We start from the raw sequence: 14147 nt of genomic DNA on the forward strand, positions 1-14147 counted from the left end.
CCACTTTATGAAAACAACTTCAGAACATATTTAAAAGTCTATTTTCAGGAAATACTGCCTTCCTTTCTTAGTATCTCAGAAGCATAATGAGGTTACACCTGGCAGTCAGGAGGAGGGAAGGAATAGCTAGAAAAAGAGAAATCACAGCTGCCATCCTGAGATTGCTCTTGACTTAAATATATGTAAGAGAAATCACATTCTGAACCACTGTCCTTTGTAAAAAACAGTAGTGTTTAACCCAGCATTTTTTTTTAAACCATTTTGAAGTAGAGAACTTAAAAATTGCATGCTTGGCTACATATTTTATAGATAACATGTTTTTAACTTCCTCCCATTCTCTCCACATTTGTGTTTTTATGCAAAATAGGGCTAGAATGAACTAATAATTCTATTTTCCTTTCCCCAAATTTTTCTTTTCTCATTTTTCTTGGCTTTTGCTTCTTCCTTTTCCTATTCCCCACTTCCTTTTTTTTTACTCCCAGGATACTGGCTTTACACAGACATATCCCATTCCTAAAGAAATCAAATGTGGTTTACTAGATACCCTTATGGCCTCAGTAAGAGTTTATATTGCACAGTAGTAGCATGTCTCACAACTTTTCTTTCAGTGTTGAAGTTCCTGAGTGTGCTTTCCTAAAACCAGTATAACCCCTGATCAATATTTCAGATTGAAAAGAAGGTACATGGATTTTGTTATCTGAGCTGTGACAGCAAGCCCCAGACAATATTACTGCACAAGTCAGACATGTACTAGCAAATATGAATAATTAAAAGAGAACACTCCTTTCCATACTCATTACATATTGACTTTAGTGCCTGAAGGCACTAAAAAATTAATGTAATGTATCTTACACATCTGTTTAATGTGGTTTTAAGTTACTTTCAGAAGGCAGTGACCTAGCTCCACAGAAAGCTGCAGGCAGAGAAGTCTTTCTGCTACTTCTCTGAGCTACCTGAACTCAAGGTATTAGGCAGGGAGCCAACTTAATGTGTGATGTGTCTTTATTAGCATTTGGGGAAATGGTGATATTTAGCTTGAGTTGAAGTGTGAGCTATACAGCTTCTGAGAAAGGAGTTCCTGTATGCTTGCATTCATCCTTATAGGCACAGCTTGATTTTAGATAGAATAACCTTGCTGGCATACCAGTAAACACAACCAACTTTTTTTGAGGTGTATGTTTTCTTTATTTCATCTTAAATGTAACCGCCATTTTCTTTGCTAGTTTTCCAGATACTTTGTTTTTTAAACTCCCTGAGCAGAGAAAGAGGCAAGAGAAAGAGAGAAAGCAAGCTATTTCTCTTTTAGGTTAAACAGGTTCTTTCATTCATATTCGAAGCAGGCTGTGTATATTATTCAAAAGCCAAGCATTGAGCTTCTTTCAGGATAAAGGTTTGAAGTCAACCTGTAAGAGAATAAAGTATCTATTTCTTTAAAGGATACCAGATTAAATTATTTATTATGAAATTAACAAAACTTCTCAGATCTCTACATGTAAGTGGTCCTTTAATTGCCAGCTCTTGATTGCCTATTATTACAGAACTTTAATACCATTTAGCCAAATCTGTTGGTTTGGGGTTTTTGGTGGTGGTGTGGTTTTTTTGTGTTTTTTTTTTTTTTTCCCATTGGAAAAAGAGATTTCAAGCTTTATCTATCCTGATTTCAGAAAACTTACTGTACATGGGGAAGAGGATCCCTGTCACCCTGAAAACAATAACTGTTCAGGTTGTGCTGTCATTCTGAGAGGTCATCTGCTTTGAGACAAATTTACTTCTGTCTTGTTAAAAAGAAAAATTAAAAAAATTATGCAGTATTTGAGAAATGACCTTGTATTTCATACTAATGAATACTCTAATGAGCTCAGTCCCTTTGATCAGAACTTTTCTGTCAAGCAGATTTGATGAACTTCAGTGTTTAAAATTAGTGACACATATCTCATAAAATAAAGCTTACAAAGAACATGTGGTTCATATTGATTCATGTCACCTCGTCTTAAGTGGTTATAATAAAACACCACATCTCTAAGACCTTCCACTTCAATAAAACACCATGACATGAGAATAACACTAAGATCAGTCACACTTGAAACTCCCTTTTGAAACACTTCTCCATCTCATAGTGTAAGACCTTTTTCCATAAAACTCTGCTGTGCCTAGAAGTAACTTTACAAAGGAACTGGTGTAAAACCAGTCTTCCAACACTTTTTTTTTTTTTCTGGTTTGCCATTGCAAATAGTTTGCTGCTCATTTAAAAGATGAAATAACACTGTTGGCACACTTTATAATTACAATGAATAAACAGGATATTTTTTTTCTTTAAAAAAAAAAGCTTTTCTGAGCAGTCTGGTAAACTTCATTAGAAGGTGAACATACTTATTGATATCCTAAACAAATTAGAAAAGTAGAAAGAAATGGTAGGTCATTTGAGTAGTTTCTGTGTGGGTTCAAACCAGTTCATGTAATGAGTATAAGGTATCAGTTCTAACTGTAGGATATTTCTGCACTGAAAAAGGTTTACGTGAGCTAAACCTCAAATCTCTGCAAATTGAGGAGTAGGAAGGATATAAAGTATTTTAAATGTATTTTCCTTAAGTGGTCACATTTACCAGTTCTTCATTAATAAAGTTGACGCTTACAAATTCATATGCTAAAAATGGCACTGAGTTCTTGTACATTTAGAGTTAATGAACAGAGAGTAAATAATTTTGGTTCAAAGGTATTTAGAAGTGATCTGTTATTTACACTGCAGATATTTTAATTCTTTTTTAATAGTGGATTGTGATATACTTGCTTCCAGGTAAAACTCGAAGGACCTGTCTGCTGCCCTCAAAATCAGCAAGTGAGCATAGCTTTAAGGACTTCAGCAGAAACCAACAATCAAATTATCCTACACTTCCACTGACCAAGTCAATAGAAACTCTGCAGCAAGGGGAAAAAGAAAGCTGGTTGAGTTGTGCTCATCGTGCTCTAAAGAGCTCTGTCAAACCTCCAGCTGTTATGGGTCTGAAGAAGAACCGTCGAAGTTTACCGGTAGCTGTCTGTCGGAGCTATGAAACTCTGGATGGCCCCCAGGGTGTAGATGCATGGCCAAGATCTTACTCACTGGATGATCTCCAGGGAGAATCCAATACTAACCTACAGGATGCTAACAAGGAAGTGGGTTCTTTTCCTCAGGATTCACTGGATATAGCAAAAAAGGCAACTGGCTCTGCCCTGCCGCCTCAGTCTCATGGAGGCAGATGTATGGTAGATGACTTGACAGCTAAGCAGGGTAAAGGAGCTGCTGGCTCTCAGAAGGGAATAGCAAAGGAATTTGACTGCTCTGTAATGGAGACTGCAGGTGGAAAGCCTCCTCCGTTCCCTCTGAAAAACTGTGAAGCTCAGCCTGCCTTAGGGACGCATCTTGCAGCAAGGACGCCTCTGGAAATACAAAGTAAAGGCTTTCATGGCCTTGCACGGGCCGATTATGCTCCAGTCCTCAAGGGAGGTCTAGAAGCTGAGCAAAAAGGCACAAATGAGGCAAGAATGCAACCAAAAAATCCTTCTCAGCCACCACCTGTCCCTGCCAAAAAATGCCGAGAACGCCTTTCTAATGGATTATGTCATCCTCCCATGATCACAAGTGGCAACCACTCAAGTCCAGAAGCACCATGTTTGCCAGTAAAAAAGACCAGCTCATCTGCTCCCACTGATTGTCACGGAGTACCTGTCCATAGGACATCTGCTGAACAAGAGCCCAGTACCCCTCCTAGCCCACTGCCACCCTGGCTGTCGGAGCTCCCAGAGACTGCTAGTGTTCAGCAGCATGTGATAAAACTAGGTCCTGCTTCAGCAAGGAAAGTCTCCTGTAGCAGGGGAATGGATCTGGAAATGGTAATAGAAAACAAGTTGCAGTCTGAAGACATTGATCTTACTGAAGAGCCATACTCTGACAAGGTAAGTGGAGGACACTGCTTCAACATTTTTATTCTACTAGCACTCCAAGGGATAGTCTTGCATTTATTGTATCAGTGTATTTTGTGAGCAACAAACCTCGATAAACCATAAATCATTGGGACATTAGATATTCTGTAACTATGTTTCTCTTTACCATCAGGCCTTATGCCTAGAATAACTATTGTGTTGTGGGGAGACTGAGAAATCCTGGACTTATTCTGAGCCTTTATCTTTTCAGGCCACTAGTATCTTCTTGGTGGCACTGGGCATGGAAATGTCTCTTTCTCTGCTGATGTGGAGAAATAGAGCTGAAAAAGGAAGTCATTATTAGATTTTATCCTTCCAAGAAAATCTGAATTGATAGCGTAGTGATTAGGACATCTTTTGGGGAAGGAAGGAGTCCTAAGCTCCAGTCCTTCCTTTAGGGATTGCATTTTCAGTTTTCATGACGTCTCAAGGAAAGCTCCTTCTTGCTCCTATCCTGCACTTCTCTCTGTGTTTGCATAAATTGGTCTGTATTGATACACTTCTTTCATCTATCCTCTCTCCTTTGTGTCTGGCTGGGAACACTCAGCATGGTCGCTGTGGCATTCCCGAGGCTTTGGTACAGAGATACTCTGAAGACTTAGACCAGCCTGAAAAGGATGTTGCCACAAACATGGACCAAATCCGGGTAAAGCAGCTGAGGAAGCAGCATCGCATGGCCGTAAGTATTTCCATAAACCCGCTTTTCTTATTTATGAGCAGACTTTTAAAAAGGACTGACTGCTGGTAAAGGGAGATACCTGTGAAGTCCTGGTACAAAAGTGCTGCTTGTCTTCACCCAGCAGGTGCAATATGGGCAGGAGGTACCTCCCCCTGTCCCAAAGGAGGACAGGTATTAGTTGAAAGGAGAGCAGATAGCCCTCTCTCTTAACTGAATAACAGTCTCAAAAGCCTAAGCAGACTGAGAGCAGTAGTAACAGAGACTAGCTCACTAAGTGTGGCACATATTAAACACTTCTGTACTGAAATCTGAAAGGTTTTACACTCTTCTTTCATTTCTTCAACTATACTTCTGTCTACTTCTCCTTAGCAAAAGCAGGAAGGGGAAACCGTCAACAGCTTTCATGGCTTTTTTATAAGAGAACTTAGGAGGTAATAGACAAAATTGGTGTTCTCTTGCCTTACTGAGAAATTAAATGGATCACCCTGAAAAGTCTTGTCACTGGGTATTTTTTACTGATCTCAAACTAATTCAGAATGGCACATGACGGTCAACCAAGCAGCTGGATACTGCCCGCTGCATCTGCATTGCCAAAATTGTTGCTGTTGCTCCTGTGCCAAGTGATCCTAGTCTTTCAACCCACACTGCTCTCAAACTGACAAATGTGATATGAGAGAAGTTGAAACATCTGCTATGAAATTCTGCCCGTTTGGAAGAAAAAACAAAAGAGAACTGGCTGTAAACTAGCAGTTATGTTTAACATTTAGGATTCTTTTCTTTTTTTTTTTCTTTTTTTTTTTTTTTTTTCAACTCCAGATTCCAAGTGGAGGGCTCACTGAAATTTGTCGAAAACCTGTATCCCCAGGACTTATCACCTCAGTATCTGACTGGCTGATTTCTATTGGTCTACCTATGTATTCCAGCCTGCTCACAGAAGCAGGATTCAACACACTGAGCAAAGTGCCTTCTCTGTCACAAACTTGCCTTCAAGAAGCTGGCATCACAGAGGAAAGGCACATAAGCAAGCTCCTGGCAGCGGCAAGACTCTTCAAACCTCTTGATCCAGAGGCAATTTAACATGCTCCATAGTGTGGCATTGCCTGGTCAAGAATCCACTGCTTCTTCCTGCACCAGTATTGCTCTAATTACTTCACATAGCTAAAGGGATCAAGGAAGTGGCTCCCAAGGACAGGCAGATATCTTCCTCAAGGGATATGAAATGTTGCTATTGCTGTCTTTGGCAACTGAAGGAGAAGAGAAGCAACCACCAGGTAACATAGATGTGGTACTTCCCTCCCCCCTCACTCCCCTGTAAAATATTCTTATTTCATGAAGTGCACGGGGTTGGCCTGAGAATCAGACAGCTTCACAGAATTAAGGGGCCCTTGCACACTTTCCTCAAGTTTGTGAAAGTAATAGTAGTGATAGGCCCTGTTTCTCTGGAGAGCTCCTTAGGTTGGGGGTCTTCTGTACATCTAGGTTCCAGGTACCTAGAGTCAGTCCAAAAGACCAGTACAAGCCAAGGTGCAAATTCCAGTAGAAGCTGTTTGGCAAATGCCTTTTGTTTATTTTAGCAGTCTAGAGCTAAACACAAACCCCTCTGGTCATCTTTGCTGTTGCTTGGTATAGGTCCTAATACGCCACAAAGCCTTTAGCTAGGCCAAAGTTAATGGGCTGGAATTAGTTTCAGTATGGTCCATCTCTGTCACTCCAATGCAACTAACCCACGGAGAGTCAGAAAGCTTCTTTTTATTTGTACAGAGCTGAGGTAATTTTTATAACTGCTTTCTAGCAATCAGCTTTTTATTTGCCTTAAAATAAGCTTTTAAGCAGTTACCTAGTGTTCACTTACCTGTATTCATGTTTCCCAAGCCTTGTTTCAACCTGTTGCCCTTAAGCTGCACTTAGAGTGATTTCCAGCTGAAATAGCTTCTATAAAATGCCTCATCGTAACACCTTCTGTGTTGTAGAGATGCAGGGTTATGCTAGGCTTCGGTTGTCAGGCTAACTTCTCGTTCACTACAGTCTGCATTTACTGTTGTTACTAAACTGTTCCAAGATATACTGCCTTGTATATATGTAACTGCTTTTCATTTTAATCATATTCTGTGTACTGTGTTATATTGTCAATCATTATGCTGCAGCTTTGACTTGGTATCCTGACCATATCGATTCCAAACAGTGGGTTTCTGCAAATGAAAATTCACTTGTGGGAGATAAAATGCATCAAAAAAGCAAATTGCATCCCATAGAAATCATCAGATCCAGTAATTCCATTGCATGGATGAAAAAAAATCCTACATAGGCTTATGAATTACACTGTGATTTTACAATAGTTGATATCCCTCATGACTGTGTTAATGTTACCTCTCACTGGAAGAGAGCATTGTTCTGGCATATGTAGTGAACAATTTTTCCATGATGTAATGATATTTTTCTGCCTAAATCCATGTAAAAACGTTCCATTCGTGTATGTGGCTAATGACAGATTTTATTTTTCTATATGGGTACACATTTTATATACCAAATACAAATTATGTTGAATAGCACATAACTAGCTTTTTGGAGGGGGGGTCTATATATGGTGTGTCATTCAGCTTCTTGTAGGGTAAATGCTCCAGGGAAGACACAGCAAGCTTACTCTGGCAGGTAAAGGGAGATAGTATAGAAACCTGGGCACAGGCCAGGATGTTTGCAATATGAGTTCTGACATCAGCTTACTGTATAAAGCCAGACAAGACCCTTCACTATTTGGCACCTCAGTTATCCCGGCCTCATATTGAGCTAATGACACTTTTCCTGATGAAATGCTCTCAGCTTAATGAATGAAAAATTGTGGTTACTCCACAAATCCTTGCTATATATGGTCCTTTTATGGTCATGTTTTAAGTCAGACGAACTATGCATTTTACTACAGATGATAATTAATTTGACTCCTGGTAGAATTGATAGGTGTTAGATTTACTTTCCTCATTTCATATTTCACCACTGTCTACTGCATATCATCATGTGAAGGCAACTAATTCACTGATGTAACTGTTCTCAAGCAATGCTCCTCCAGATTTGTCTCTGTAATGTTCTCCTTGGTGTGGGGGTACTCAGCATTTTCTAATATGACAGCATCAGGAAACATACAGCATAGGTGTTTTGCACATCTGATTCAAATCTAAAAAAGAAGGAAAAAAATGTAAAAAAAAATAAAAATCAGTGTCTTTTTAATAATGATGATTTGTTTGTTCTTCCTCTCTGAGGCTTACATGGTGACTATCAGTAAGCAGGAGATGGAAAGAGTATTGAGATTTCCTGGGATTGCTGGCAGGGGCCGAACTGTGTAGAAGTAAGTAGGCAGCAGCTCTACTGGAGCAAGGGAAAAGTCCACGCTGGCTACATGCAATAAAAAAAGGAACAAATTTCCTAGTGTTGCAGGGATGGCAAGTCACATAATAAAGCTCTCCCGTATTAATGACTTTCGCCTCTCTTAATAACAGGAGGAGAATTATGGGAATAAGATCAACCTGTGTGCCAAACACTCTTTGTAAATCCATAATTTTTAAATGATTATGTAGCCCAGGGGAACCAAATCACACCCATCAGGACTAGAGTGAGCAGTTTGAGATTTGTGAGTTTTAATAGTTGCTTTGGCTTTCTTTTTTAAGACTGTGCTCTGTGGTCTTACTTGAATTACAATTTTAGTTTATATTTTAATCTGAAAAAGCCTTAAGCTTCTCAGTGTTTGAGCTTCCCTGCTGTGGTTTCAGTGACCTGTGGCGTTCCCCGAGCAGGTGAGGCAGTGCGGTATGAGAGCTGTAACCTCTTAAGTTTTCTTGCAACCATTCAGCACTCTAAGCAAAAATTCACTCGTTAACTCTTGGGAAGCACAAAAGAAACCTGCTGCTGGAATCCTAATCTGCTCTGCTCAGGCTAATGATGTTAAGTATCTATCCATTGTACCGTTGTAACTCAAACAGCTGTTTAACAATAGAAGCAGCAAGCCCAAAATATTACCGAATGCCATCGATAACCCTCTGTTACTACCTAGGTGGCAACAGCGCCGCAGTTCCCTGTGCGCGCTTACGGGCCTGGCTTTGAATGCAAACTGGGAGCATGATCAGGAGCATTAAATGTTGCGTGATTCAGACAGGTCATCATCTCTAAGAGCAGCAATAGTGGTCGATTCACCAAGTCACAGCTGTGCAGTTGTACTGTATTATTTTTAGAATAAATAATACTTTTGGTCCAAGACACTTTTATCTTTAATTGACACCCTCTGGGGAATCAAAACTGTCAAGCAAGTTATGTAACAACTAACAAAGTTGCACTTTCTGTATATGAAATCAATATTTAAATAACTTATTTTTCTCCATTTGCTGTTCTTAAATGATGTAAGTAGCTGTAATATACCAGTACTCAATATGTCCTGCAGTTTGCTTCAACCCAAGAAAGCTGTGTATTGTAAAGAAAAAAAAAAAGAAAAAACAAAATATGAATGTGTAAAGATTATTGTGCTGTTTCATTTAGCAAAAAAAATGGTTGACAAAAGGGTTTTCCTGTGTATCAAAACTTGTCTATAATTATATGTCATACTGTTCATAGATAAAAAGTAAATAAATTTCCTTGGTCTCTCTCTTCTTTTGGTTGTTTTTAATTTACGTAACAGATTTTATTTATTTACCAGTCTGGTAGCAGTGTCCAGCTATTTAATTTCTTTGCTGTATCCCAGGACCCCTCCCTCCAGCTTACTACGCCTGTAGTTCCTCACTTTGTAAGCACTCTCAACACATACCTACATCAGGAGAAAAAGGGTTTTTTTTTTTTTAAAAATTTAAAAACCCTGATAATCCAGGACTAGAAGCAGCCCTCAAAATGTGATTGTGTGGGATGGGGATCATCACTGTCCAGACTGTCTCTTATTTTCCATGAATGTCCAGCTGCTGGGCTCAGGGAGATGTGTGCGAGAGGTCTCGCAGGTCTCCCCTTGGGACCTCTTCGACTTTGCAATGGAATAATTACAAATTGGTGGAAACAGAGAAAGAGCATAGGAGTACAATGCTCTAGAGTTGTAGTTACAGCCCTTGCCTGCAAGAAGGAATTTCCAACCTGGTTTTCAAATGCAGCTCTGCTTCGTTGGGCTGGCAAGGTGCCTCATTCTGGAGAGGGCGGCTGTGGCTCCTGAGCACTCAGGTAATCTCTGCAGCCTGTAATAAGATGCCAGTGTCCAGGTCTTAGGGCAAAGGAGCCTTAGGACGTGACCCTTGGCACTTCCTTCTAGCTCACTCAAGTGACTTCTTGCTTAGTGTGTTGCATTTGTTGGTCTAGCTAAATTTCCTGTGTAATTAACGGGCATGCTTAGCTTCCTAACAGAGTGCTGGCAGGTCCACGTGGCAACAGTGCACCACAGCTAGAAGGTAATCCTTTGTGGATTTAGCCGTAAGTAACGAGGGCGGACTGTGCCCGCATTAGTTGTCATTAACCAGAAGCTTAACTTTGGAAATGACATAAAGAGAAAACAGACAAAAAAACCTATCTTTTGGGTTGGATTCAGACAGCTGGATCTTCCGTTCCCCTCAGGCAACGCTCCCATCGGAACTGTGCAACGTGGCAAACAGTTCGTGGGAATGAGGTAGCGTGTCAGATGTGAACTTTTAATTTCTCTCCTCTATTAATATCTTTGGGTTGAGCTGAGGCCCAGGCCCCGGCTGTGCGTGTGCAGCAGAGGGCACTGGGCTGCCGGCTGGAGGAGGGCGCTCAGCCAGCCCCGGGGGACTGCAGCTGGCTCAGGCGCAGGCCGTTTCCAAGAGTCTCTCAAGTAACAAAACAGAAATAAAAACAAAACAAACACTGCACAACATGAAAAGCCAGAGCGCTTGCCATTTCTGCAGCTGGAAGGAGTGTTGCTTCCCTTCCAAGACTGCTGTGGTCCAGGATTGCTTTGGGAGCAGCTGAAACACAAAGCCCCTATCTATTGCTCTCTGCATTTTGCTGGTGTGTTTGATCCAAATGTGTGCTAACCACCACAGCCATTGCCAAAACCAAACACCACCCCTCTGACACGTACATACCTATCCTTATGCTAAAAGTTCTCTCTCCACAAGGAAGTGTTTGCACCAGAAAAAGAGACATGGGAGAAACGTGTTAAAATTCTTGCTACTAATGCTTATAAAAAGAAACTTTATGCCTGAGCAGAAGGTTCACATGTAAGCCCATGGAGACTTAAAAGCTATGAATGTGATGTTGCATACACCACCAGAGCTACCTCATGAGACTACTAAAGGTTAATCATTTAACATTCAGGAAGTAATATAAAGCAAAAGTCTTACTAGCTCTTAGGCTTGCCCTTTTACAGGTCTTTCATTGCATGGATGGATATAAATATTTTTTTCCTTCTATTCTGCAACACATTTAGTTTATGGTGGGCTTATGCCTGCATGACTGTGCTTACAGATGTAAGTGTACTAGTGATGTTCAAGCCCTGACCCCAAAGCTCTGATACTACTGAGATTCTATCATTCTGTCAGGTTTGGGCCTGTCTCCATGCAGGAGAAGAATTTTCACACACATGAATGAACATATATTATTCTACACCAAAGAAAAGACCCTCTTTAAAAACTTTTCAGGACATTTATGGAATTACTGTGCTTCCAAAAAGAGTCAGACTAGAACAAAGCCACAGGTCTTAGTTCAAGGGAACCTTGTTGCTTAAGCTGCTGTGGTTGGAGTTCATGAAGACTCTAGGTGCCTAAGGTCAAACAGAAAGACGCCTGGTGAGATTAGTTGCTTCCAAGACTAGACGGGTTCGAGTTGGAGAGAAAGGTGAGTTGGAATTACAACTTTGCACTTCAAACAGCTTTGTTGTTTATTGAATCCAGCCTTTTAACTTCACCATCTCTGAGACAAGTCCTGAATAGGCGTGGAGGTTCCAGACTTGGCTCTTCCAAGGCAGATCCCATCCCAGGTAGGCAGAGCGCTTTGCACCCCTCACAAGTTCTACATTCATTATATCATTATATTGCCACATGATATTCTGAAAGTCCCACAAGTTGTATTTCTCCATTTAGCCACAAAATGCACATACAGCTGTGCAAATTTACAAAAACAAGACCTGTATCTATGTCCACAAATCCTACCTTAAGGGAACACACTTGAGAACGAGACTATCAATCTGCCACTATTTCTTTTGCTCTTTGGCTCCACTGACTCCTATGATACTGAATTTTTTTTATGTTTTATACAATTTTTTTATGTTTTACTGAAGCATGGTAAGCCGTTACCTAATACTAGCGTTCACTTTTAAAGTTCTGATTTAAGTGGCTCATTGGCAGTTAGTCAAACAAAAAACCCACCCCTGATTCTCTGCCTTGAAAGGTGAAGCTGAATTGCCTCTCTCACAAGTTCAATGTTGATTAAAAACAACACAATGCCACGTCAACCCTATGGTGAGCCTTTCCTGTACAGTACTAGAAGTGATACAATAACCTGTCTTTCACTTTGATGTCCGTATGCCAGAGTGCCCCCTGGAACTAGTTCAGGACCAAGAGCTGAGGTTACTTCAACTTCCAGGTCTATTCAGGTCTTAGCAATTCTACGAAGTGGAAAAAAAAAAAAAATAAAAGAATTGGCAATATTTTGAACCACCTACTACACCCTGAGGTGTGAGCAATTTTGTAGGTTACAGTGGCTATCTGAAGCAAGATTAATGATGCTGTTGAGCACACTATAGGCAAACACTATATAGCTTTTTGTTTTCTTTCAGCAGCACTGAATTACCTGCCATGCACAGCAGCTTCTGCATGAGGAAGACTATTTGCTGACAGTGATGAGCAGGACTGCCCCCCCCCGCCTCCCACCGCGATGCCTGCTCACCACTTGAGGTCAGCTGCCATTACAGACCGGCACAGCCTGTGCTTGTGAGCATCATCACAGAAGGTGCTTTGGATCTGGAGCAGTGCAGTTTCTGAAGAGCAGAAGAATGGCTTAGATTAATTCAATTACACAAATGAGCACTTACGTGCTTAATAAAGTCACCTAATGAAATGAGAAGAGAGATGAGAAGCGCTCTCAATTCATTAAGCCTCTTCCCTTTGAGAGAGACTTTTAATCCCCCAAGGGCTGGATTTAGAACATGCCTTGTGACCAATTGCTGCCTTCTCAGTTTTCTCCTCTGCAACCTGATGACAAGGTTTCAGGCTGCTTTCTAATACACATGCAAGCATGAGTCAAAAATTTGCCTTTTGGCACATAGCAAAGGCTCTGGAAGGTGCTCAAAAACTTCTTTTTTTTTTTCTTTTGTGTGTACATTGGCAATTTGGTCGGTTGTGTCTTGCTTCAGGAATATGGGAGGCTGTGGGAACCTATGAAGGTTCATGCAAGTTCACGTTAAAAGCAGTGGCCCAAGTGCCCAAGCAATATGTGTCAGTTTGTAGATACACCTCCCCTGGAGAAGATAAGTGTCTGCAACACACAGGGTTTAACCTTGCAGGCAAAAACCCCATAGATGTTTCAAGGCCAGGAACACAGAAAAGAAACACACTTGTCTGTGCTTGTCTTTGTAGATAGTAGGCCAAGATTCATCCTCACTCCTTGCATCTTTGCAAGCTGCATCCTACTGCCATGTTAGTTGTTTGACCTGTGAGAAGACCAAAGTCAAGGTTTTGTCAAGTCCTGGTCTCCAGCTCATCATTCAGTGCTCAATAGGTGTGTGCACAAACAAAAGTGGTTCAGTGATGCCTCGTGCAAGCAGCACCAGAGGTGTAAAGTGTCACGAGAAAATACAGCTAACACAACACTGATTTGGTGAATACCTCATAAGGGCCTCACAAAAATCCCACATGGGAAACAGAGGTGATAAAAAAAAAACAACCAGCTGTAGGCCCTCCATGCCAGTGACTATTTCTGCTCATTTTGCCAGGTGTATCTACTTTGCTGAGCACTTGTGTAAAGTTCTGTGAAGTCAAGATGCTATTTGGAGAAGAGAAATTCAGTTCGATCAGGTAATTGAGAGGAGCATCCAGGCCAGATGCACTCCTTAATTCTGTGTAATGTTGCTTTTACCAGGAGCATTGGGTCTGGAGGCACAAGCAATGAGAGGCCCAGGAGAGCAAGAAGGTACGGTGTATAACAGTGAGATCCCGCAGATGCCGTCTTCTTGAGATAAGTGAAGGAAATCTAGATAAATCTTATTTAGGGCAAACTGCAAAGATCTGTCAGGTTGCACCCTGAGGCTTGTGCAAGGTTTGCACAGTGCCAGAGTCGGGAGCATTTGATTTCTGTTATGTGTTTTCTATTATTTCCAACATCCATCCCAGTAGTGTTTCTCACCTCTGTTCAATCCTCTGTGTGCTGTGGGAATAACATTTACAGGCTGCACCTCTCTTCTTCCTTAGCTCCTGTCAAGGTGTGCCTGAGCCGCGCAGCATTCCCTCCACGCAGCCGGGGCAAAAATCCGGCTCCAGAGTATTCCTGGCATCTGTTTGCTCTGGCTGCGTTCGGGGCACAGGAGGAAGGAAAATGG

General features: G+C 41.1%; 1 protein-coding gene across 6 annotated transcripts in view; it reads left to right on the forward strand.

The window, feature by feature from the left end:
* The window catches only part of SASH1 (SAM and SH3 domain containing 1), a 565394-nt gene extending 556130 nt beyond the window's left edge, over positions 1-9264 (forward strand). For all 6 annotated transcript variants that reach the window (XM_042795665.1, XM_042795667.1, XM_042795669.1 and 3 more), the window contains 3 exons: positions 2795-3933; positions 4508-4639; positions 5456-9264. In XM_042795665.1, coding sequence (XP_042651599.1) covers positions 2795-3933; positions 4508-4639; positions 5456-5716 — 1532 coding nt within the window. In that variant the 3' untranslated portion in view covers positions 5717-9264. The remainder of the gene's footprint in view (positions 1-2794; positions 3934-4507; positions 4640-5455) is intronic.
* Positions 9265-14147: the final 4883 nt, after the last annotated feature.

The sequence above is a fragment of the Tyto alba genome, unplaced genomic scaffold (assembly GCF_018691265.1).
Source record: "Tyto alba isolate M040663 unplaced genomic scaffold, T.alba_DEE_v4.0 Super-Scaffold_22, whole genome shotgun sequence".
Classification (NCBI taxonomy): domain Eukaryota; kingdom Metazoa; phylum Chordata; class Aves; order Strigiformes; family Tytonidae; genus Tyto; species Tyto alba.